The sequence below is a fragment of the Anabrus simplex genome, chromosome 2 (assembly GCF_040414725.1).
Source record: "Anabrus simplex isolate iqAnaSimp1 chromosome 2, ASM4041472v1, whole genome shotgun sequence".
Lineage (NCBI taxonomy): Eukaryota > Metazoa > Arthropoda > Insecta > Orthoptera > Tettigoniidae > Anabrus > Anabrus simplex.
Window position 1 is genome coordinate 1024516478 of NC_090266.1, and position 25922 is coordinate 1024542399.

Here is a 25922-nt window from a genome sequence, read left to right on the forward strand (position 1 = left end):
ACTGATGCTTCACATTATCGACCAATTTCACTCCTTAGTGTAATCTACAAGATGCTTGAAAGAATGATACTTAACCGTATCCAGGAAGCAATAGAAAGAGTCATCCCAGTTGAGCAAGGGGGTTTCAGAAAGAATCGTAGTTGTTGTGATCAGCTGTTAACACTGACAACAGAGATTGAAGCAGGATTCCAGAAAAGACTGAAGACTGCTGCAGCTTTTGTCGACCTTACATCAGCCTATGACACGGTCTGGAGAGAGGGACTGTTGCTCAAGTTTGTTCAGGTCATCCCTTGTCAGAAGCTAGCATGCTTACTAAACAACATGTTATCCAACCGTCGACTTGTTGTATTTCTGAATGGTGAAAGAAGCAGGTGGAGATCTCTAAATAATGGTTTACCCCAAGGGTCAGTTTTATCTCCCATTCTATTCAATCTTTACATCCATGACCTGCCAAGAACAACTTCAAAGAAGATACAGTTTGCAGATGATCTAGCTTTAATTACTCAGAGTACGGATTTGGCACACTGTGAGGATGTACTTACAGAGGACCTAGCTACCATGTGCGACTATTTTCACAAATGGAGACTCCAACCAAATCCTAGTAAAACGGAAGTAACAGCATTCCACTTGCATAACATGGAAGCTAATCGGAAGCTACATGTGCTTTTTAACGGAACAGAAGTCTCCCACAACTTCTTCCCAAAATAACTGGGTGTCACACTGGATCGGTCCTTGTCGTTCAAACAGCATTGCTCGAATCTGTCAAAGAAGCTGAGTACAAGAGTAAACCTACTGCATAAACTAGCGGGCAGCAACTGGGGTGCAGATGCAAACACTCTTCGCACTGCTTCACTTTCTCTAGTATACTCGGCTGGTGAGTACTGCGCTCCTGTGTGGGAAAACAGCGTACATTCGAGCAAGATTGACGTACAGCTCAATGAAACCGTGAGAGTTGGTACTGGTACAGTGAGGTCGACTCCTACTCAGTGGCTGCCTGTTTTAGCAAACATTGCTCCTCCAGATCTGAGGAGAAAAGCAGCAAAAGTACAGTTGCTCAAGAAGACCTTTGCACACAGGAACTCACTTTTGTTCAATGCCTTACGAGATCCACCTGTGATGAGGTTAAAATCCAGGAATCCACTCTGGACTGATCTACACTCCTATGAAAAATTCAGTGTAACAGCAGAATGGAGACAGCGATGGGAACAATGTCCACCCACTAACGCCTTTCTGATTAAAGACCCAACGAAGAAAGTGCCAGGTTTCGATCTTCCTTGACATGAGTGGTCAAAACTCAACCGTTTCAGAACAGGCCACGGCAGGTGCCGATATATGATGAAAAGTGGGGATATTGTGAAAGTGCTGCGTGTGAGTGTGGTGCTGAGAAGCAGACATTGCTTCATGTTGTTGAGAGCTGTCCACTGTCAGCATTTAAGGACGGTTTACAGACTCTGCATGAATTGACACCAAGTGCAGTGGACTGGTTGTCGAAGCTGGACATTCTAGTTTAATTACCTCTATATTTTAATGTGTATGTTAATTGTATATTTTTACAGATTATGCTTGTAAATGCCATACGATAATAATAATAATAATTTTCCATTTTTGGCTACTTGTAACAGGTCCCGTATTTTGTGAGTCAAAATTATTCCTCTAATTCAGGCAGAGTGACACTGAAACCCTTTGAAACCATAATCCCCTGATGATGAGCTCTCCATTTGTCTTCCTTATTCAATAATTTCTCGTAAAGTATTGAACCCATGTACTATGACTTATACTGGTCCCTTCCTGTATTCCATACTTTCTTGCTATTGTTGTCACCGGGCGAGTTGGCCGTGCGGTTAGGGGCGCGCAGCTGTGAGCTCGCATCTGGGAGATATTAGGTTCGAACCCCACTGTCGGCAGCCCTGAAGGTGGTTTTCCGTGGTTTCTCATTTTCACACCAGGCAAATGCTGAGGCTGTACCTTAATTAAGGCTACGGCCGCTTCCTTCCCATTCCTAGGCCTTTCCTGTCCCATCGTCGCCATAAGACCTATCTGTGTCGGTGCGACGTGAAGCAAATAGCAAAAAAAAAAAAAAAAAAGCTATTGTTGTCCTTATAATTTTTATTTGTGTCTGTAGCCATCTTTTGTTGTCAATCTAACTTCATCTTTCTTAAAATTTCCAAGTATTCTTTCCTTTTTTTTTCAAAAAATAATTTCTAACTACTTGCCCTTCATCTAGGCCCTATCCTGTATCTCCTAAGTGCCTTCATAGTGTGTTTTTCTTTGTACGTTCTGTGTTATACTACCCAATTTCTATCTGTGCTTTACTTTGATTTAGTCTCATACTTTTTTCTATCATTGCTATTAAATCTTCTATCCTACTTAGGGCTTCTTCAACTCTGTTCTCTTCTATCACTTTTTCAATACTTATTTTCCAAATCTTAAAATTCTCTCCATTGAAGTACTCTCTGAATTCATTCCGTAATTCTTCTTGCCATTGATACCTATACCTCTGATAACTGAAGTTGGCGTCTGACATTTCTTAGAGGAAGGTCCGTTTACTGCCTGCCGTGGCGGGATAAAGGGAGTGGGGGTATGGTTGCCATGGAAACGAGGGTGGGGCGACTGCGGTTGCCATGGAGATAAATCTTCTGGCCAGCTCGTCTTGCTGGGAGTTGCCAAACCTCTCACTTCACTTCTGAGTTAGATCTTGTCGCAAGCATTTCAGTGTGAGTGGCATTCTATTTGCGATCACTGTAAAATTATCAGCAGCCTGTCAGGGTTTTCCAACGTCAATGCAGCAAAGGGGCTGCTAATTAGGGCGTACTCCACACAATTGTGTGGTAAGGATTCTCCCAACCTGTACCCTCTCTCTTGAACTTTTTTTGAGGTAATATTGGTCTGTACTTTTTAACATACTGTAATTATTCCAGCTGTAGATATCCATCGTTGACGTAGCTTTTGTTGTTATGCTATCTGCATGCTTACTTACGACATGCAGGTCAATGAGACGAAGAAAGGCAAGCCTTATGCTTTATATAATGGATACTCTTACAGATATTTACGGAAAAGTCAGGGATGTTTGGTGACATGGGTTTGTTTTACCGCTGGATTTGCGTCGCAGTGACATAGATAGGTCTTATGGCGACAATGGGATAGGAAAGGGCTTGGAGTGGGAAGGAAATGGCCGTGGTCTTAATTAAGGTACATCCCCAGCATTTGCTTGTGAAAATAGGAAACCACGGAAAACCATCTTCAAGGCTACCGACAATGGGATTCGAACCCACTATTTTCTGAATGCAATATAATCTTTTCACGCTATCATTATAGAATTATAATTTTTTCAACTAAATTTAATCTAAACATTTTCTTAACATTAAGTTCTGGAATTTTGTACATCTAATCCGAGCGTACAGACAAAAATTATAATTTTATTTACAGGGTGGCGCACGAAATGTCATACACTGGAAATTGTTTATAGAAAATGTAATATACAACATATTGAATGTAAAATGGCATTACAACATTTACTGACATGTGCTTGGTTAGTCCGTGTGCAGGACATGTTCAGTATGTCCACCTTCTCGGTGTACAACAGCTTCGAGACGAACCCACATGTTCGTGATCACTCTACGACACAAGTCCTCACTCAACCCTTGGAAGAAAGTCACAGTGGCCGCTTGCAGTTGCTGTACATTTTCTGGTTTATGGTGGTAGATTGTCTCCTTCAAATATCCCCACAGGAAGTAGTCACAGGGATTGAAATCAGGGCTATGCGGTGACCAGATTGAGCCGCTCTGAAAACGCTCGGGATATCGATGGGCCCAAAATGTTCATTCAGGAAGTTGAGAACAACATTTGCTGTGTGCGGACGAGCTCCATCTTGCATGAACCATTGTGTCTCTATTGGTAGTCGTGATGCAAAGAGTTCTGGAAGGAAACTCTTTGTCAACATGTCCAAGTAACACGCACTGTTGACTGTGTCATTGAAAAAGATTGGCCCAATAATTCCATGACTGGAAATTGCAGCCCACACACACACTTTCACACCATGACTTTCAACCTCGAGCACAATAGCAGGCCGTTCTTTCGCCCAAAACCGGACATTCTGTTTGTTCACCGCACTATTGAGATAGACGTGTGCCTCATCACTGAACCATGTGTTGTGCAATACGGGATCACCTTCTGCAATATCCCACGCAGCAAACTCTGCTCGCCGTTGCTTGTCAAGCGCCGGTAGTTTATGACCTGTTGTCATTTTTTATGGAAACACGTCAAGGTCAGACTGCAGTGTTCTCTGAATTGACAGACGAGAGATGCCCAGATGAACACATGCAGTTCTGGAGAATTTGGAGGGGCTCCGAGCCACAGCCGCTCTCACAGAAGCAACATGCTCCGGTGAGCGGACCGACTTGAGGCGGGGCCGTTTTCTCTCCAGTATGTTGCCTTCTGTTTCAGATTGCCTGGCCAGTCTGTCTGCTGGCAAGGAGCCCATCGAGTATGGAAATGAACACGAAACCTTTCCTGGGTCCGAGCTACGCTCTTTGTTTCTGCATAAACAACACTATCTTCACCTTCTGTTCACGCGTCAATCTCCCTTTGTCCGCCATGCTGTATAAGTGGCAGCCGGTACGCATTCGCGACATCTGATGCTGCCTGTTGGATCACGCATGAAATAAGGTTCTGTTCACAAAAGGACATGGTTTTGAGCCCAGGTTTATACATTTTATAAAACATTTCCGATGTATGACATTTCGTGCACCACCCTGTATATAGGTGAAAGTAGGCTGCGTGGCCGCACGTTTTAACGCGCTACGGCTATGGAGCCAAGCTCTGCATTTGGGAAACTCATGGGTTCGAATCCCACCATCGGCTGTTCTCAGAATAGTTTTCTGTGGTTTAATATTTTCACTTCCAGGCAAATGCTGGTGCAGTTCCTATCCATAGGCCGTAGCTGAGTCCTCACACCCCTTACCCAATTTCGCTTACCATAACACATTTCGTCTTCATTAGCTCCTCAACTGAGGTTGGTGCCAGGAAAGGCATCCGGCCGTAGAAACATGCTGTATAAATTCTCATCTCATCCCGACCCAGTATCAAGAAACAAGACTGAGGGGTAGACAGACATACATCTATATATATATAAAATAAGAGTTTTGTCTGTACATTGCTCAGAATTTGAAAATAATGGTATTTCTGTATCGGTCATGTCCATAGTAACAAGAAAATGCACTTTTTACTTTTCCGTAATTTCTGTCTGTCTGTCTGTCTGTCTGTCTGTACACGCATCACGAGAAAACAGTTGAAGAGAATTTAATGAAAATCGGTATGCGAAGTCAGGGGATGAGCCTCTACAATCTAGGCTATAAATCATTTTACTCACGCTGAGTGATATGGTAGTTTAGGGGAAGGCCTAAAATTGAATTCTCAACTATTTATGTTATTAGTGGTCTAATGAAAATCGGTATGTGAAGTCGGGGGATGAGCCTCTACAATCTAGGCTATAAATCATTTTACTCACGCTGAGTGAAATGGTAGTTTAGGGGAAGGCCTAAAATTTAATTCTCAACTATTTATGTTATTAGTGGTCGTATTTTAAAGAAAATGAGTATGCAAAGTTGGGGAATAAGTTGCTACAATATAGGCTATCAATAATTGTATTCACGCTGAGAAAAATGGTAGTTTAGGGAAAGGCCTAAAATATAATTCTCAAATATTGTTGTTATTAGTAGTCCTATCTTGATGAAAATCGGTATGCAAAGTCAGGAAATAAGTCGCTATAGTCTAGGCTGTAAATTATTTTATACACGCTGAGTGAAATGGTAGTTTAGGGGAAGGCCTAAAATGTAATTCTCAAATATTTCTTATTAGAGTTGTAATCGATGAATGCTACATAACTAGGGTTATATAGTATTAAATTTCCTATTATTCATGTCTTATACATTGTTACCATACTGGCTACGATCACAAAGATATTCATGATTTTGGATTTTTGTTACTAAGTCCATATCAGCGCCGAGTAACCAGAAATGGGTAAACAGTATTTAATAAAAATCAGTATGTAAAGTCGGAGAATAAGAAACTACAGTTTATGGTATAAGATATTTTACAAATCACAGAGTCGAAAGAAAACTAAATGTGAAGGCCTACAATATAGAAAGCTCATAACATTGATCAACAATAACATTACATTGACCATTGTTTGTCGTGATGTGCTTTGTGTCATCTGTTGCCCTTCATTTCCGGAAGATAGGATTACTGCTGCGTACAGAGTATTTTTTATTTGATTTACGTCGCACCGACATAGATAGGTTTTATGGTGACGATGGTATAGGAAAGGGCTAGGAGTGTCTTAGGCCTTAATTAAGGTACAGGCCCAGCATTTGACTGGTGTGAAAGTGGGAAACCACGGAATACCATCATCAGCGCTGCCGACAATGGGGTTCGCATCCACTATCTCTCGGATGCAAGCTCACAGCTGCGCACCGCTAACCACACGGTCAACTCGCCCAGTCGTACAGAGTGTAACAGCCTGCCTGAATATTGATGGGAAGTAGCTGGGGAGTTAGATAACTTTCTTCTTTATCATGACGTTCCCCTGGTTTATAAATTTTCTGATTCTACTGGTATGTAACACACTGGATCATCATAGCATTCGGGCTATTCAATCCCTACCCTGAGGCACTGATTGGAATGAACAGTGTGCATATTTAGCGGAATAATGGCAGATGAGTGTTCGTAGCAATCTGCGGCCTGATCATCCCAGCTCTGGAACTTTGGACTGTTAGATTGGCACCGCAATCTAACCGCAGCACTGTTCGTTAAAAGTGATAAAACGTGCGGCTTTCCATTTGATCGAGTATTTTATATGATAGCATTGCTTTTAATCGCTACATTCATACTTACGTTTTTGTAATGACCTATGTTGATTTCAGGTTAAGAAAACCACAAAGTCAGTCTTTCTGAGAATCCCGTAGCGAAGCACGGGTACATCAGCTAGTACATACATACAGACAGACAGACAGAGGAAAGTAGGCTAATTATATTTTGAGCAGCTGCTTACTTAATGACTCGGTATGAATATTTGAACAGTTTGAGCCTTATTTAAGCACTAATTTAATATTAATATTGTTCCCTATTGTATAAGGAAGTGAAAGTTAACTGTTAAGTATGAGATGAACTACAATTGCTTCAAAAAGGGTCGCACTGTCGAAGAATTAAATGTTACAGCAAAATCCTTTGTTTTGAAATCGGAAAGTGTAAAATTCAACTGTTTTTATACGCCCATCTTTTGTCCTACTTCTTAAAACTCATTTAACTGTCTTTACACCCACAACCATCTGGTAACTCTAAATAAAAGGTTTATTTGAGTCCTGCTTATTCTCTGTCAGTCCCGGTATAAATGCATCAGTCTCAAACAGTAAATATAAGTAATTTAATGAGTCTCAACATACGATTCGTAAGAATCCCAGTTTCGCCAGTTACTTGAGGGATGTCTTCCTGTACCAGTCCTTCAGTAAGGAATTCCCTCACAGCAACCTGACTGTTTCTATGTCACTGATAAGAGTGATCGCAAATGGAACGACACCGCCTGGCCGGGTAGTCTAAAACAGATCACAGCAGTCAGAATGAACGACGGAACAAGTAAGCAAGAAGCGACGGGTAAGAGCAAGGAATGCTGGAATGTGCCAACATCGTGAAATGGCACGCACAATGCTCCTCCCTCCAACCCTAGGTGTCAGACACCAACTTTAGTTATTAGAGGTATCTTCCTCTCTTTTAAACTGTCATAAACCATCTCCTGTACTCATGGCTCATTATTTTGATAGTTACTGGATTTGGCATATGGCATATGGATTTCCTAATCTTTATCTCTTTGATAACCAAGTGTGTAAACTGTATTCCTGTCTCGTATCCTTGCATTAAGTTTTCCCATGAGGACAATGCCTGCTTGTTCATATGTACTTCTCATTTGCCTAATTGCTGCTGCTTAAATTCTCAAAAATTTCTCTCTGCGCAAATAGTATTTCTACAGCATACAACTAGGTCAATTGTACTCCTCCCATTTTCTACTATATAGGTTAACTTTCCACTCTCATCTCCAAACCACCGAGCAAATGGTTGTGTGGTACCTATCAGCTTGCATTAACTGAAGATAGTGGGTTTGAACCCCACTGTCGGCAACTCGGAAGATGGTTATCTATGGTTTCCCATTTTCATACTAGGCAAATCCAGGGGCTGTACTTTAATTAAGGCCACGGTCGCTTCCTTCCTACTCCTAGCCCTCTCCTATCCCATTGTTGCCATAAGCAAGGGCGCCTATGCCCGGGGGGGAAGGGGGGGGGGCGGGCTCCCCCTAGCTCTCACGGAAAGGCAAAAATCTAATGTAGTCAGGTGTTTTTCTTTCTAGAAAATTATTTAAATGTCGGTATTAACACCACCCCCAACCAACAGGTAGGGGATACCATGGGTGTTATTGTACTGCGGAATACAAGTCGCCATTCATCTTCCAAAATGTTAAAAATACTACATACCCCCAGGTCTAGCCCCCCCCTACAAACCGTCATAAGGGTGCCCATAGCCATAAGACCTATCTGTGTCTGTGTGTGTGACATAAAGCAAATTTTAAAAAAGAACAAAAAATCTCCGAACCACTAGCCAATCAAAATATAAAGCTCCTCCACCTCACATAATTTTACTAGTTTCTCCCCCATTTCTTTAACATTCTTTATCCCGGTTATTCCTTATCTTGGCAGTAAACTGGCTTCCTGTCCCATATCCTCGTGTTAAGATGTCCCGTGAGGACAATGCCTGCTTGTTTATATGTACTTCTCATTTGCCTAATTGCTCCTGCTTAATTCTAAAAAATTTCTCTCTGCGCACATGTTGAGCTCATAGGTGGATTACCGGGCGAGTTGGTCGTGCGGTTAGGAGCGTGCAACTGTGAGCTTTCATCTGGGAGGTAGTGGGTATGAACCTCACTGATAGCAGCCCTTAAGATGGTTTTCTGTGGTTTCCCATTTTCACACCAGGCAAATGCTGGGGCTGTACATTAATTAAGCCCCTGGCCGCTTCCTTCCCACTTTAGCACTTTCCTATCCCATCGTCACCGTAAGACCTATCTTCGTCGGTGCAACGTAAAGCAAATTGTAAAACAAAACCAAAACAGGTGGATTATATTGAAAAGCTATAGGCCCCTACATATTTCATTCCTGCAGTTCACCCTATCTAATATTCTTATCCAAATTAATTCTTTTAACTCAGATTTTGTATCACTGTACAGCTGTACTGGTGTCCTTTAATTATCACTAAAATTCCATCCTGTGTTCTTCCTATATTGGTTGTCCATGATCCAGTCTAACTCCATTCTATGTATCCTTCTATCTTTAGGTCTTTCTTGTAATTAGACCAAATTTCTACTAGTTCAAGAATGTCAATTTCTTTAAATAATTCTTCAAAACCTTCATTATTTATTGTAATGGGTTGGCGGGGTAAATAAATGAAGACAGTAACGGGTAGCGTTCTACTTCTAAGATTTATTAACTAATTACTAAAACTACACAATATCACTCACAGCCATGCTGAGATCACAGCTTACACTCATAATTCAGGACACACAATTACACAGTCCGTGCTGTTTCTTAGTTCTCACTGTTCATTCATACTAGGGACCGGACAATGGCGGAGTTATACATTATAAATTTTTAAACACTTCGGAATTTATTATTATTTCCTATTGAGACATGTTTCGCCCTTCATTGAGGGCATCATCAGTCATAGCACCTCCTCAAGGTACAAATCAGGCACCTGATTGGTAATTAAATTGCAAACATTAAGATACAAACTTTACATGTTACAATGGAAAAGTCAAGAAAAAAGAAAAACATGTTCAGTGATGATACAGTTAAACAATATACGTTTATAGACACAGTAGTCGGCACCAATGCGTAAAATCACAGGGCATTTAGCAGAGTCCAGCAGTGGTGGTCCGAAGAATAATCGACGCTACTCTATTAGAAAATTGTAACGCTTATACACATATTTACATGGAAACAGAGAGGGGAGAAAGGGTATAAAGTGTCCAGCATTAATGTTCATGCACATAAAGTTTATACATATATTTACATGGAAACAGTTAGGGCAGAAAGGGTATAAAGTGTTTGGCATCAATGTTCATACACTAATTACTGCTGTTGGTTGGACGATTACAGGTTGACAGGGTAACCATACAGTAATTTTACAATATCCAACTGAACATTTGAGAAATTACAAGCTCTGTGCATGAACTCCGCCCATGCTCCTCCCTCCCAAAGCTCCCCACCCACCGCCGCCAAACGCCTAACACATGCGCGTAATACCAACTGAGCCTCTTTCATAGTCAATCAACACTCACCAACAAGTAGCTTCTCAGTGACACAAAGGTATGTAACACAACACTTACTCTTCTTTACTTACCAAGATCTTTTCTTTACACACCAACTTAATAATAACATCTCGATTACAAATAATTTCCTTTCCATGCAACACAACTTTTAACAACACGCTAGAATCCAGCGCACACCGGCACGAACATGGCGTGCCACTACGGCTCCTCTTCACAAACACTAATAGAAGGTGTCTCGTCCCAGCTATGGTGCTCCGACTCTCATTCAATCCCTCCACTGCGGATTATACCATAAGCAGCTCCATTCTATTTCACCAGGCCAGCAGCACAAAACAACAACTTCGTCCCGGGGTCCTTTATGTTTTCATTTACGGAATAGTATCAGTTTAAAGTCTCACTAGCATCTCACACTGAAGTTTTCACATAGTAATCAATGCTACATGAAGTTAACAGAACTAAAAAGTGAAAAATTCTAACCCGCAACATATTCCCTGTAAATATAATTACCAACAAATAACTGCCGTCATTGTTGCCATTCATAATGCACCTTGTACTCAATGACACCCACTGAGTCTCCGTCCATACCAACCAAATTCAACATACTTATTGTGCCATATTCATGAACCCGGGACTTCATCCAGACAACTTCCAGTATAACTGTGCCTATAGAACCTCATTTGACATTTTTGAATAAACGGTGGAATATTTTTCCCTGCCCCCTATGGTTATGAACTGAAGTTGGACCACTCTGCATATTACTGATAGTGTTAATGCTGCAATCGTCAACTAACGGCTAAAACAATGGGACGCACTTGAAACCAGACGTTTTGTATCCTTTCTCCTCAAGCTGCTCCCTTGTAAATATGTATTATAAGCTTGTAATTTCTCAAATGTTCAGTTGGATATTGTAAAATTAGTGTATAGTTACCCTGTCAACCTGTAATCGTCCAACCAACGGCAGTAATTAGTGTATGAACACTGACGGCAGACAATTTATACCCTTTCTGCCCTAACTGTTTCCATGTAAATATATGTATAAATTTTATGTGCATGAACATTAACGCTGGACAGTATCTTAATGTTTGCAATTTAATTACCAATCAGGTGCCTGATTTGTACCTTGAGGAGGTGCTATGACTGATGATGCCCTCAATGAAGGGCGAAACATGTCTCATTAGGAAATAATAATAAATTCCGAAGTGTTTAAAAATTTATAATGTATTGAATAGGTGACACAATAAACCCTTTAGCATCCTACTTCAGAATTTGTCGAACTGGAGGAATTCATGAGATCGTACCAGTTATTAACATTTTCAGTGAATGCACTTGTGCTTTCAGTATCGTTTGGTAATCTCCTCATTTGAAATGATGTAATGCTGTAGCTACACTGTGTTACATTAATTCTGCAGCTTTTCTTACGTTTATCCTTTCTGTGCCCCTACAGTTTAGACGACTGAAATTGATTTTGTGGCATGCTTTAATTTTGTGGCTGTCATTCTTAACCAGAGCTTCGACAGGTTCTTTTGAGACAACTTTACCATCAGAAAATTTGAATCCGGTGTCAAGAAAACAGTTCCTAGTTAGTTTTGACAGGTGAGGGGTACCTTCAACGTACACTTTTCTGACATCCATGCGTTCAAAAACCCTGTTTTTGTGTCGTCGGTTCTATATGCTTTCCACAAGCCTTGATTCGCTGCACCAAATGTCACAGACACACGCTATTACTTTGTACCCTATTTCTGAAAGACGTGAAACTTAATTGGCAATTTTTTATTTTGATGTCTTTTTATAAAAATCAGTGTAAATTACTTGCTTCGAATTCTTGAACAGTCCTCTCACCATCACAGCTTGCAATTGTAAACTTGGGTCTATACTTTCATCCTTCATGGGGTCATATTTGAAAGCACTTTCAGCACACAATTCATCAAACTTGAGGACTGCAATATTTGCATGGTCTTTATACAAGACAGCAGCAATCTTCATCATACCCAGAATATCTTCCAGGATTCCCCTTCTGCTTCGCATGTCAGTTTTTGTTGCCCATTTCTCCAGCGTTGAAAGTCTAGGCAGAGGGTAATGCAGTTTTTTTCTCATATAAATGTAGTTTTCTTCTCTAGATACCTTAAAGTGAAAACTGCCGATATGTCTTCGTCAGTCCAATTTACGTGTTTTTGCTGGTTTGTGAGTATCTTTATTTGATTTTCAGTAAAAATTCTTTTCAGACTGTTCACCAGTTTTGTATGAATGCTCTGAACAGAATTTTTTAACCTCCCACATTTAATAAACTCCGTATGCAAATTACTTGTAGATGAGCAGCTTTGATGTAGTTTGCTTCCCACAACCTCTAATTTTATTTTAAGGACATCGGTAGTTTTTCTTTCATCATCTAACTGTTTTTTCAACCTTTCAATTTTTTTCAATCAGACCTGGGTAGGTGGAGTGGCTATAGGAGGTGATGAACTTCCAAATTTAACAATTCGTCAGCCATTTTTGTATTGCCCCTCCTTTCCTTCCTTCTTACTCTATTGTGTCACACTTGTTCTATGCTACACAAGAAAAAAAAACATTTATGGAGGGAACAGCGTCTTTGTTAAGCATCCGCTTGTTACGGGTCGTTGGCCAAGTGCGAGTTCGATAATTGAGAACAGGTTAAGAGCTCATGAATAATAATAATAATAATAATAATAATGGAACAGTTATTGTGGCAAGCATACGCAGTAGAAATGAGGCCAAATGAATCCGGGGATGTAGAGAGTGGTAGCGATAAGTGTAGTTAAAGGAAGTGGTAGTTTCAATAATAACAATTACTTTTACTTCAATAAATGCATTGTGTACATTTCCGACCAGCAGGGATAACAAACAGTAGCAGGAATCATTTCCATTGCAAATATAAGATAAGTTTCACAAAAAAACGTTAGGGCAAAATACATAGGCGATTACATTACAAAAAGGGTGATGAAAACAACTTTACTCAAAGCAGTTGAGCTAGGCCCCTACATGTACATTCATCAATGTTGGAAATTTTTACAATGACTAATGTGCCAGGGGAATGTATTCGGAGAATAAATAAGTGCTACATAAATTTAGGTAAGCAAAATAAGCCTATTAAACATGATCAACAATGAAATTCACCAAAACTTGCTAAACATATTATGAAATAGAAGCTAAGGTTGATGAATTCTTATACAAAATATCTTAATGATCTATATACTGTGATTGATACAAACAAATTTAACAAAATATAGGATAGGCTAGGGAATGGAGGAGGTGAAGGAAAGCGAGACACAACCAGAAAATTTTGTTGTTAGATAGGTGAAGTAATGAGTCCAAAACACTCGAGGATAGATCAAAAGTTAGAACAGTTTAAATGCACCGAATGAGATCCCTAGAGTCGTTCAGAAGTCGGTTGCTCGTTGACACAGAAAGAAAGATACTGGCCTGTACGTCGACTCCCCCAACTCCATAAGGAATGACAAATATAATAAAGAAGATATCTCGCATTATTTGCTCTCTATATCTCACCTGGAAAATTGTTGCAGTCCATGGAACAGAGCTCTGCCCAAGATCATGTGCTCGTACATCCACCGGGGAACAGGCTCTCGTTCAACCTGCCGGGTTGGGCCGGTGGCATGTATTTATATGAATTTGAGTTCATTCTAGAAGTTAAAAGAAGTAGAATTGACGTCAGGGGAGCGGGAGAGTAAGGGGATTGACCAAAATGGCGGCCAGTGTGTGAACAACAAGGGCGGAAGAAGGTAGTTTTAAAATGAAGTACCAGGGATGTGCGAGGTAAGTCCGGAGTATTTGCCTCACAGTACAATATCCCCATGCTCGCCAAAAAGAAAAAGAAAAAAGGATGGGTCCACAGAACTTCTTTTCTTTTAGGCCATAGAAACGTAGATCTTCAGTCTTGTTTCTTGCGATGGTACAGTGTAGTAGGTAGAAGGTGGTATGTTCTTAAAGAAGCAGCAGAAGAAATGGTGGTCCAGGACAAGATGTGGTGCAGAATCGTTGGTGGTGTCAACCAGGAGACAGCAGCACACAGGTCCGTAGAGAAGATAATATATATTACAGTGGAAGAAGAAATAACTGACGCAGCAAAAACGTCCCCAAGTTTCAATAGTGTTCTCGGAGGAAAAAGGGAAAAGGGGATAGATAATGTGGAGTACTCCAAAGAAAACAAAGTGGGGTATATGGAGGGAAATACAATCAACATGATGAATGGCATTTTACAAAAAAAAAAAATTATTTTTGTATAAGAATTTAAGTAACCCTAGAACCGGCAGGCGTCGATGAATGGGCGGTTTGCCCATTTCTGTAGCGGCAGAGTCGATTCTTCGACGCATTTTTATTTCCTCATTTAGTAACACTATTCCACTGACAGACGGTGTGACATGTGTTGTCTTGTCACCCTTGAAGTTTACAGATGCTTCTTACTCATTCTCATCATAGAATCAAGCTCCTTGTATATGTTTCCTTGGAAACAAATGAGCCACTCGCTGCTATACAAATGGTGCTGTACTTGTTATCACTACCACTCTTATTTGGCGAGTTAAAAGTGCACGTTTGTTATTTTTTATTTCTGTCTACAGTATTTTCATTTCAGTTAGCTTGTACAGTATGTAGTATAGCTGCTGTAATAACATTTATATAACAAGTTCGTGCACCCGCGTAGGGTATAGGCCTAACATGGCTCATATGTGGGAAAATACATTTTTTCTTACCAAACAAACAGATGTTATTGCAAGACTTTAAACTTTCACACGTATTATGTATTTATATGTGCATCATTTTTTATATCTTGGATTTTGTGTTTTCATGTTTCATCTCGTATTTTACGTTGTTAGAATTTTTATATTGCTCATGAAATAATAATTTCACCATTTTCAAGTCTCAATTTCTGTTCTTTGAAGTCTCACAGAAAAGTTAACATTACCATCTGAATCTGTGGTGTATTAGCTTTCCAGCAATATGAAACAGTGCCATGGAACATCATTCACAATAGGATGAAAATAAGAATCAACTTGGTAGGTAATTATCACACAAAATGGCTGCTGGTACAGAATTTAACATTGCCGGTGATAGGGTTGAAATTGATAAAGAACAAGAAGAAAAGGGGGCTGCTGAATAAGTGGATGCAAGAGCGAGCACGCGCGCACAAAAAGGGTTAGGCAAGAGATAGAGATATTTTTTTCTACACACACACACACACACACACACACACACACACTCTCTCTCTCTCTCTCTCTCTCTCTCTCTCTCTCTCTCTACAAAAAGGGGGGTGGAATGATGTATGTGAAATAGGGTGTTGGAGTTGGGAAGAGCCTTACGACAGTAGAGGCCAGTGGACAAGTAAAGCAGTAATCGGACATGCTCCTGAGGCAAGGGTAGAAGGGGGGGGGGGGCAAGGGATAAATGGTTTTATCTGAGATAAATGAGCACGTTTAACATCAGACAAATCCAAAATATTTTCACAGGGGAGGGAAAAGCTAGTATGTCTATTTTAAGAAAAGTTTTGCGGATTGGCTATTCATAACCAAACTTTCAGGATGATTCAATAATAAAACTGAATCCCCTAGTTTAAATGTGTAGGGTACACGTTTGGAATTATGCTTCTTACGGTGTAATTGCTGTGCTTTGTGTAGATTTTTCAAGGCTGATTCCCAGGCTTGTTTTGAAGAGCGAGTGTTGTTCTGATGATATAATAGTGTCGGGAGGTTGCAATTTAAGGAAAAGGGAGAATGAAGCTCACGGCCCAAAAATAAATTAGCAGGAGTATGCTTAGTCGAATCATTGATAGTAGAATTAAAGGCAAGCGGAGGGAGCTCTGTGTCCCAGGTTTTGTGATTATCACAATGAAAGATAGAGAGAACTATTTTCAAGTTCTGATGATTTGCTTGGGGGTTATATGGTGTAGTGAAGACCTTTTTGATGCCTAAGGAGAAACACGTCATAAAATGCTTTAGCAGTAAAAATAGCAGCATTATCTGACACTAATTTTTGTGGAAATTTGATTGACTAGAAGATTTATTTTGCTAGTGTTGGAAGCATTTCTAATTGGACAGATAACCAAAAATTTAGAAAACCTATCTAGTAAGGTGAATATACATACATTTCCTTTGGATGATCGTGTTAGGGGGCACACAAGGTCTATATAAAAAACTTCAGTGGGATATGAGGGAGGTGCAGCAGAATAAGTACCAGGAGGTAATGCATTACATGGCTTGGCCTCCTGGCAAGATTCATAAATACGTACAAAGGTCTGGGCGGCATCTTATAATTTCGGCCAATAAAAAGTAGACAAAATACGAGAAAAGGTCCTTTATAGTCTGACTGAGAAATACTTTGGTGCAATTGTGTGCAGTAAGGATCAGTGAGCTGGTAGCTATGGCACGATTCAAAGGATGCAGGAAAATTAGCCGGAGACACAACAGCATTGACATCACCCATGTGCCATGATGGGAAATTAGAAAGGGAATCTAAATTAGAATCCCCAGAAGGATCAAAAAGTTTAGAAAGAGCATCAGCCACAATATTGTGGTGACCTGGTACAAATTTTAATGAATACTTAGATCTAGACAAGCGCATTAACCAGCGACCATTGCATCCAATCTTAGGAGCATTTTAAGAGCCAGGCTAATGCTTGGTTGTCGGTGAGGACAGTGAATTCTTTATGTTCAATATAATTAGAAAAGTGTTCCAAAGTTAACATAAGGGCTAGAGCTTCTCTTTCATAGGTAGAGCACTGACGCTCAGTGAGGGATAAAAGATTACCCTAAAATAAGCAGTTGGCAAAGCTTGTTGGTCAATAATTTGATGAAGGGCCTCTCCAATGGCAATATTGGATGTGCCACTGTGTATTTCAAATGGGAGAGAAAAATTTGGTATCTGAAAGATAAGGGGCCTGAACGAGTAGAGGTTTCAACTTAATAAAGGCTTGATTTTGGGTATTAGACCAATGACATTTTACACCCTTATGTTTAAGAGAGTGAAAGGGTTCAGAAATATGGGAATAAAGGGAAATCAATTTCCTATAAGACCCAGTCATTTCCAAAAAGGTACAAAGTTGTTTAGGATTCTTGGAGGGGGGAATTTGATTTATAGCAGAGGTCCCTTGAGGATCGACCAAGATGCATTCTGATGAAAGAATATGGCCTAGAAATTTTACGGAGGCACGAGCCAAGAAAATTTTTGAAAGGTTAACAGTTAGATTAGTTTGACGTAATCTGGACAGAATCTCTATTAAATGAGTAATGTGACCGGGCGAGTTGGCTGTACGGTTAGAGGCGCGCAACTGTGAACTTGCATCCAGGAGATAGTGGGTTCGAGCCCCACTGTCGGCAGCCCTGAAGATGGTTTTCCGTGGTTTCCCATTTTCACACCAGGCTGTACCTTAATTAAGGCCCTAGGCCTTTCCTGTCCCATCTCTATCTGTGTCGGTGCGACATCAAGCAAATAGCGAAAAAAACAAAAAAAACAAAAACAAACACACACAACTTATGGCAGTACTGTGTATAGAGTAGTATGTACTTTTCTGATAATTTGGCTTCCATTTAGAATTCCGGAACCCGTGGTCACTTTCAGTTTGTGAACTAATGTCATCTTGGAAATTATATACTGTATATCCTCTATGCACACTGCTGATGCATCATTGTTAACTGCCTGAAAAATATATCTTCTACCATGTGATTTGAAACTCATTTTATCGCCATATAATATTTCAAGAATACTGCACACACATGTGCGCATGCACACCCACACACACTTTAGATCTTATTCTTTTGAAGCCAGTGCAAAATTTTACCAGAACAAATTTTCCGACTTGAATTATATAATTATCTTCATGGGGTGTACTTTCAGCTTCTTTTTCAGACCTCATTTCATCTCAACTTACCTCTTTTTCTTCACTTGCAGAATCAGCAGGTACACCTGATATTTTTTTACTGGTTGTACGTCAAGATGACTACGTTTTGTACATAACCTCTAACAATACAGGTTGGTCAATCTCATCAAACTGGTTGAAGCCTTTCTTGGGGCACCTGGTTCAAAAAGTATGCAATTGATACTAAGCAACTTCAAGTTCAATTACGTTAAACTAGCTGAAACATTATACAGCAGAGAAATGGCAAAATAGAAGCATGCTATTATCTTCCTGCTCAACAGCAAGTGTAAAACAAAACAAAGGTAATATCTGATTTTAAAATAAGTTATTGCTGGTATTCATTATTTTCAATAACAGAATAATACTGAATTTAACAAACCTGGATAGTAATTAAACAACCCAAGCTTGATGGTTTTATCCAATCTTGCCCAGTGCATTGATGGCGTAGAACTATCACTTTCTTAATAATATTTTGCTTATAACTGCCTGGACTGCACACTCCTTTCTTCCTCTTATCTGGTGATGCATCTGTTTCACTCTATATCCATCACTGATTAACCACAACTTTTCACTTTAACTCTAGAGTCACTGTTATTCACAAACATTAGATTTACCACCACCACTGACTGGTAAAATGTGCCTGGGACTCTCGTTGCCATAAACCGAAGTTAATGGATCAGTGTGACTTGAGCAGACATGTAGGATGCCTCGCAGACGTATGCGAGAACCGTACCGTTAAATGAGTCAGTTTGAAAGAGGGCACATGATTGGCATGAGAGAACGTGATGCATCAATCCGGGAAATTGTTGCTTGTGTAGGACGAAGTGTGTCAGCAGTGCAATGGGTGTGTCCAGAATGTTTCACAGAAGGCCGTACAATACAACATCATTGCTTTACTTCTCGCAGCCCAGTACTCGCTACATTTAGCCGCGCGCGGAGCGGCTGTCGTTTGTTTACACTGTCGCAAAACCGGTGCTCAGTTCTGCCAAAGTCTGTACTTAGGAACTAATGAGTGAGGTGATTCGGTAGCTGCTGGTGGTGATTATTGTTACACGATTGGTCTGGACTGGTTCTTGCTGTGCGGATGGTTAGGATAGTATCTGGACAAGATTCTCGCCGTGCGGACGGTTAGGATAAGATCTGGACAAGACCATTGGCCTGGACGATTAGTAGCCGCAAAGCGGCCCTAGGCCCCTAGTTTCGTGAGGAAACACGATTGGTCTGGACAGTTAGGATTCTTGCCGTGGACAAGACGATTGGTCTGGATGGTTAGGATTCTTGCCGTGGACAAGACTATTGGTCTGAATGGTTAGAAGCCGCAAAGCGGCCCTAGGCCCCTAGTTTCGTGTGGAAACACGATTGGTCTGGACGGTTAGGATTCTTGCCATGGACAAGACGATTGGTCTGGACGGTTGGGATTCTTGCCGTGGACAAGACCATTGGTCTGGACGGTTAGAAGCCGCAAAGCAGCCCTAGGCCCCTAGTTTCGTGTGGAAACACGATTGGTCTGGACTGGTTCTTGACGTGTGGACGGTTAGGATAGGATCTGATTGGTCTGGACGGTTACAAGCCGCATTGTTATTTTACATGGTGTTTTTTGTTTGTGCTTTTATTCAGCTGGGGTTGGTAACGCAATGTATTTATCAGCATTGATGGCAATGATGTCACATTCTGTTCACGTTGACCAATGAGAATGCAAGAAACTACTTTAGCCATGGACGATGGCAGCTACTACTCTTTATTATGTTATAAAAGTAAATGTACTTTTGGGGGCGGGATGGTGGGTTCCTAGACATCGCAGTGAACACATATCTCCTCTAAAAGGAATTCCAAGTAAGATTTGCATTATTTTCACTTCCTTATAATGTTATAAACGTTGGGCTGCGGGATGTAAAGTTATACCCAATACAATGAGATGGGTCTGGTCGCACCACCCAGACCACCCCCGAGAAGAACCACACCTCATCCAAGTGGCATTGCAGGACAGATCTGCGTCATCTTCGGCTCTGGCGCAACAGTGGAACAGTGTAACACATCGTACACTATCAGGAGTGACAGTCCGTCACCGTTTATTACAGTCTGGATTACCGGCACCTCGTCCACTTCTCCACCTACCTTTGACTAATGTGCATAAACATGCTAGACTGCAGTGGTGTATGAAATGACATCACTGAGGACAGGAATGGCAGGAGATAGTATTTTTGGATGAATTCAGGTTCTGTTTGTTTGAAAATGATGGCCCGCATTTTGGTTTGCCAGAGGCAGGGGGAGAGACATAACATTCACTGCATTTGCACAAGAGATATAGAGCCAACTCCAGGCCGTATGGTGTGGGGTGGTATTGGGTACAACCACAAATCACAGTTGATGCGTGTCCAGAGTGCTTTTACCAGTTTGATCTACGTGAATGACATCCTTCGACCCGTAGCCATACCCTTTCTGCACAACACCCCAGACGCCGTTTTTCAGCAGGACAATCGCGACCACATGTTGCTGCACGAACACGCGCCTTCTTGTTGTCACAGGATGTCAGACTGTTGCCCTGGCCCGCCTGATCACCGGACTTGTCGCCAATCGAAAATGTGTGGGATATGGTGAAACGATGGGTGTGGCGCTGTGACCCAATGCCAATCACCAAAGATGAACTGTGGAACCAGGTGAATGCAGCATAGATGGCTATACCCCAGGATGCCATCTGCGTCATATACGTGGCGACGCCATCACGCATGAAACAAGTTATCAGTGCCCATGGATGACCCAGTGCCTACTAGGCAACAAGACACATGCTGAACCTAGGTGACTGAAATGCTAATCATTTCTGCAGAACATACTAATGAACATGTCCAGTGAATATGAACTTCCTATCTGGAATCTTTCAAGGTGTTCTGTTTTTTATGAACATGAGTGTGTACATGAACAAAACATTTCTCAGAGGTCACGAATGTAATTTACTATAAATAATATTGCAGTGAATTCTTTGTGAAGTTACCGTACCGTGGTGTAATTTACAATAAATAAACCTTTCAATGGCTTCCTTAATAAAATTCTGAATGCAAATCACAGGATGTGCGCACTTTTGATGCTTGCGTGCTGTAACAAGTTGTCACCTTCTTGGAATTCATTCTTACTCTCTTGACTATAGTGAATGTATGCTGTAATAATATCCAGAAGCAAAGATTAACATTATACACATGCCAAAAGTCGGTAAGAATACAGAAATACATAGGTGTGCAAACAGTACTGCCATGAAGTCAAGAGTAACATTTTAACTCTCTGCTGCTCTTAGGTTAGGTTGATCATGAAAGTACATATTTCTTTTAATTCAGAATGTCAGAAACATACCACAGAAACAAGATTAACATTCTTACCTCTACCAGTTTAGCATCTCTTGTTATGACTGCTATTTCACTGCAGTACACATCTTTTCATCTTCCTTTTTCCAGTTCCTTGTACATGTTAACAATAGCATCCTGAAATGAGCTTTCCATTTTAGAGGAGTTCTTAATGATTTTCTTGTTTCTTTGTCATCTTAATTAAAATCTATATATAAATTGAATGAAATAAAAACATGACTTATGAAACTGCTTTATTACACCAACTAGGTTCTTAAATACATTATTTGAACCTGCCACTATATTTACGTTTACTAGATAGATTTATAGTCATTTTAGAAAAAAATTTCATGATACAGCAATAACAATAGTTCATCTCCAAGTCATGGAAAAAATTGTTCAAATAATGGCAACATGCAAGTAGAAAGAAAACTGCAACATGTCATATCAGCAAGCAGGGTTCCTTCATTGTATATGTGGAATGCAACCCAACTATTAGAAAATAATTGGGGGGAGGGAAAGGTTTGGTTTCTCCTTCAGGAGCAAAAGTTAATGTGATGAGTATAGCGGGATATGTTCCTGTGAACCCAATTTACAGTCTTAACTGACAGTCGATATATTTTTTTTTGTTGTGTGTGTGATATTTTTTCCAAGATTATTCATGTTCATTCAACTTGCTCTTATCCAGAATATTTCTTTGTACAAACTACCTGTTCAAATAGAATTTGAAGGGTTATACTCTGTGCAGCATTAAATAACACTAGTTGAAGTTTTATTAATTGCACTGCAAGACTATGTACTGTGTCTATTAACAACTGTCACCCTTAATACTATTTGGTTTGACTGGTACTTTGCTTCTGATTCTTTGCTAGAATCAAGTTCTTGCTGATTGCTCTATGTATAGAGTATATATTTTGCATCCTAGTTATTGTAATGATTTTTTTTTTCTTTCTTTAGCTCATCTGGCAGCAGTTCAAGATCATCTACTACTGAATCTAGTTCATCGCGCACTTCAACTTCCGGTTCTAGCTCATCATCTTCCAGTTCTGGAACCACAAGTACCAGTTCCAGTGCTCGATCCAGAGTCAAGCGGAGGTTTGTATCCTTTAGTTCCCTCTGTCCTTCTTCCAGGTTTCTTCTTCTTCTTCTTCTTCCTAGCATTTTCTGCTGGTGCAGGATCTATTGATCTTTCTCCCTAAAAGATGATGTAGATTTTAGCTAAATAGTAATTGTGCAGTTTTGTCTTGCATCTGATCACTTCAGTGTGGTTTGTTGTCACATCCTTGTTTGTGAACCATGAACAACAGCTGAGCACCTGTCCAATCAATCAATCAGTCAGTCAGTCATCATAGATCTGCATTTAGGGCCGTCGCTCAAGTGGCAGATTCCCTGTCACTTGTTTACCTAGTCCTTTCTTAAATGATTTCAAAAAAACTTGAAAATTTATTGAACATTTTCCTTGGTAAATTATTCCAATCCCTAATTCCTCTTCCTGTATATGAATATTTGCAACAATTTGTCTTTTTGAATTCCAACTTTTTCTTTGATCTTTCCTACCTTTAAAATCTCCACTCAAGCTTATTCTTCTACTAATGTCACTTCATGCCATCTCTCCACTGACAGCTCGAAACATTCTGCTTAGACAAGCAGCTCGTTTTGTTACCCCCCAGTCTTTCCAGCCCAAAGTTTTTGACATTTTCATAACACTACTGTTTTGTCAGATATCACCCAGCAGAAATTGTGCTGATCTTTTCCAGTTCTCGTATCAAGTAATCCTGGTGTGGGTCCCATAAATTGGAACCATACTCTAATTGAGGTCTTACCAAAGACTTATATGCGCACTCCTTTCCATCCTTACTATAAACCTTGAATACTCTCACAACCATATGAAGATATCTGTAACCTTTATTTACTACCTTTTCAGCATTTTCCCCAATGAAAATCTTTTCTTATATTAACCCTTATGTACATTAAATGAAACTGAGAGGACTTTACCTCTTGCAAAACTTGCAACCTGACTTTTCATCCCATTTACCAATGAACTACTGTCTGCTGTCCATCTCACGACATGGTAGAGGTAATTTGTTAAGTCACTTACAATCCTGTAATGTATTTTCTATTATCTGTTATTCCAGTTCTTCACTCATATCATTTGTATAAATAAGAAAACATACAGGTCCAACAATACTGCTCTGTAGGACCCCCTTGTTAACTGTTACAGAATCAGATAATGCTTCACCTACTCTAAATCTCCGAGTTCTGTTTTCTAGAAATTCAGGAACTCATTTACGCACGCTTTTGTCTAGTCCACTAGCCCTCATTTTTGTCAGCATTCTCCCGTTGTCAACCCTATCAAAAGTTGTGGATAGGTCAATAGCGATTCAGTCCATTTGTCCTCATGCATCTAAAATATCTGCTGTATTTTGCTGGAAACTCACAAGCTCAGCCTCACTGGAATAGCCTTTACAGAACCCTTACTGTCTTCTTTCAAACCAGTTGGTAATTTTGCAAACATGTCCAATATAATTAGATACAATGCTTTCCAAGAGTTTACATGCAATATGTCAAGCTGACTGGCATGTAATTATGCACATTATGTTTATCACCCTTTCTCTTGTACACTGCGGCTACTATAGCAACTCTCCATTCATTTGGTATAGCTCCTTCTTGCAAACTCTAATGAAATAAGCTCACCGGACACAAAAATTAGTCACCCTAATGCGCACGCACAGATGGATCGTTAAGCCTCTACAGATGGCGCAGCAGATCAGTACCGCGCTTAACCGCACGTGCACTGCCTGTACGTGAGCATAAGGCTATCAGTAAGACATTGATGTTTCAAGCAGACAATGTACGTCGGTATTTGTAGATGTAAGGATGTGACAGAAAGGGGCAATCGTGTTTGGCCGTGTCCATTACCATATGGTGCGAGAAGTTTCTGGATTTGTTGGTGTTTCACAGCGGACTGTTCAATATGTCAACAGACAGTGGTGTACTACACGTGGCCACGAAACATGATGTCAGAATTGTGGTCGGAAGAAGATCCTGACTGAGAGTGACCAGAAACGCGTTTCACAGCTTGTGAATCAAAATCCCTTCCAAACCCAACAGGAATTGCTGCAGTCAGTGAATGAAGTCCATCTCAACCTGTTTGTGACAGGACATTGGGATGGAAACTGCAAGCAATAAACATTTGGAGTTGGTCACCACGCAAGAGGCCAATGCTCACGCAGACACATAAAGCTGCACATCTTCAGTGGGCTAGAAATCATTGAACGTGGAGAGTAGCTGACTGGCAGAACGTAATGTGGTCTGACGAATCATGTGTTTTGCCTGTATTTCAGTGACGCACGTCGAGTGCACTGAAGGGCAAATGATGCATTTCATCCTGGATGTGTGCAAGGTCAGGTTCAAGCCAGAGGTGGATCTGTGATGTTTTGGGGGTGTTTTTCGTATCATGGATGTTTGTTTAAATGTTTATTTAAACATTCTGGATGATCAGGTGCTGCCTTCCAGTCAACATCTGCATGACGAGTATGCTATTTATGCCCTGTTTTTCAAGATGACAACGGCAAAGTTTATCGGGCTGGACGCATATGCAACTTTTTTTATGAACACTCTCCCACCCTATTACATCTCGATTGGCCTGCAAAATCACCTGACTTGAACCCCATTGAAAATCTGTGGGGCACTTTGGAGTAGCGGGTAAAATGCTGACATCAGGATCCCCGCAAATTGGTGGAATTGAGCAATTGAATCCTCAGCGAGTGGCTTAACCTGGATGCAGCTTACCTGCACAACCTTGTGGACACACTTCCTAACCAAATCCAGGCAGTTATCAACTCCAGAGGCGGAGTTACACGGTATTAAATAATGCCTGTAATTATTTCTCCAGGGATGACTAATTTTTTTGTCCAGTGAGCTTAAATATTTCAGATATGGCACTATATTCCAGTCCATTACCTTTAGTATATCCCCAGAAATCATACTAATACCAGCTGCTTTTCTAGTAGATTTAGTATCTTTTTATTTTATTTTTTCAATTTTGCTTTACATCGCACCGACACAGGTAGGTATTATGGCGACTATGGGATAGGAAAGGCCTAGGAGTGGGAAGGAAGCAGCTGTGGCCTTAATTAAGGTACATCCCCAGCATTTGCCTTTTGTGAAAATGGAAAACCACAGAAAACCATCTTCAGAGCTGCCGACAGTGGAGTTCGAACCTACTATTTCCTGGATGCAAGCTCACAGCTACGCGCCCCTAACCACTCGGGCAACTTGCCTGGTTAGTATCTTTGTGTTAATATCTTCATTACCATAGGTAAACTTCCATACTTCG

General features: G+C 40.5%; 1 protein-coding gene across 1 annotated transcript in view; it reads left to right on the forward strand.

The window, feature by feature from the left end:
• Positions 1-25922, forward strand: part of LOC136863257 (RNA-binding protein with serine-rich domain 1-A) — a 142123-nt gene that overhangs the window by 3425 nt on the left and 112776 nt on the right. Inside the window, exon 3 of the mRNA XM_067139640.2 lies at positions 22541-22678. Within this exon, the coding sequence (XP_066995741.2) occupies positions 22541-22678 (138 nt within the window). The remainder of the gene's footprint in view (positions 1-22540; positions 22679-25922) is intronic.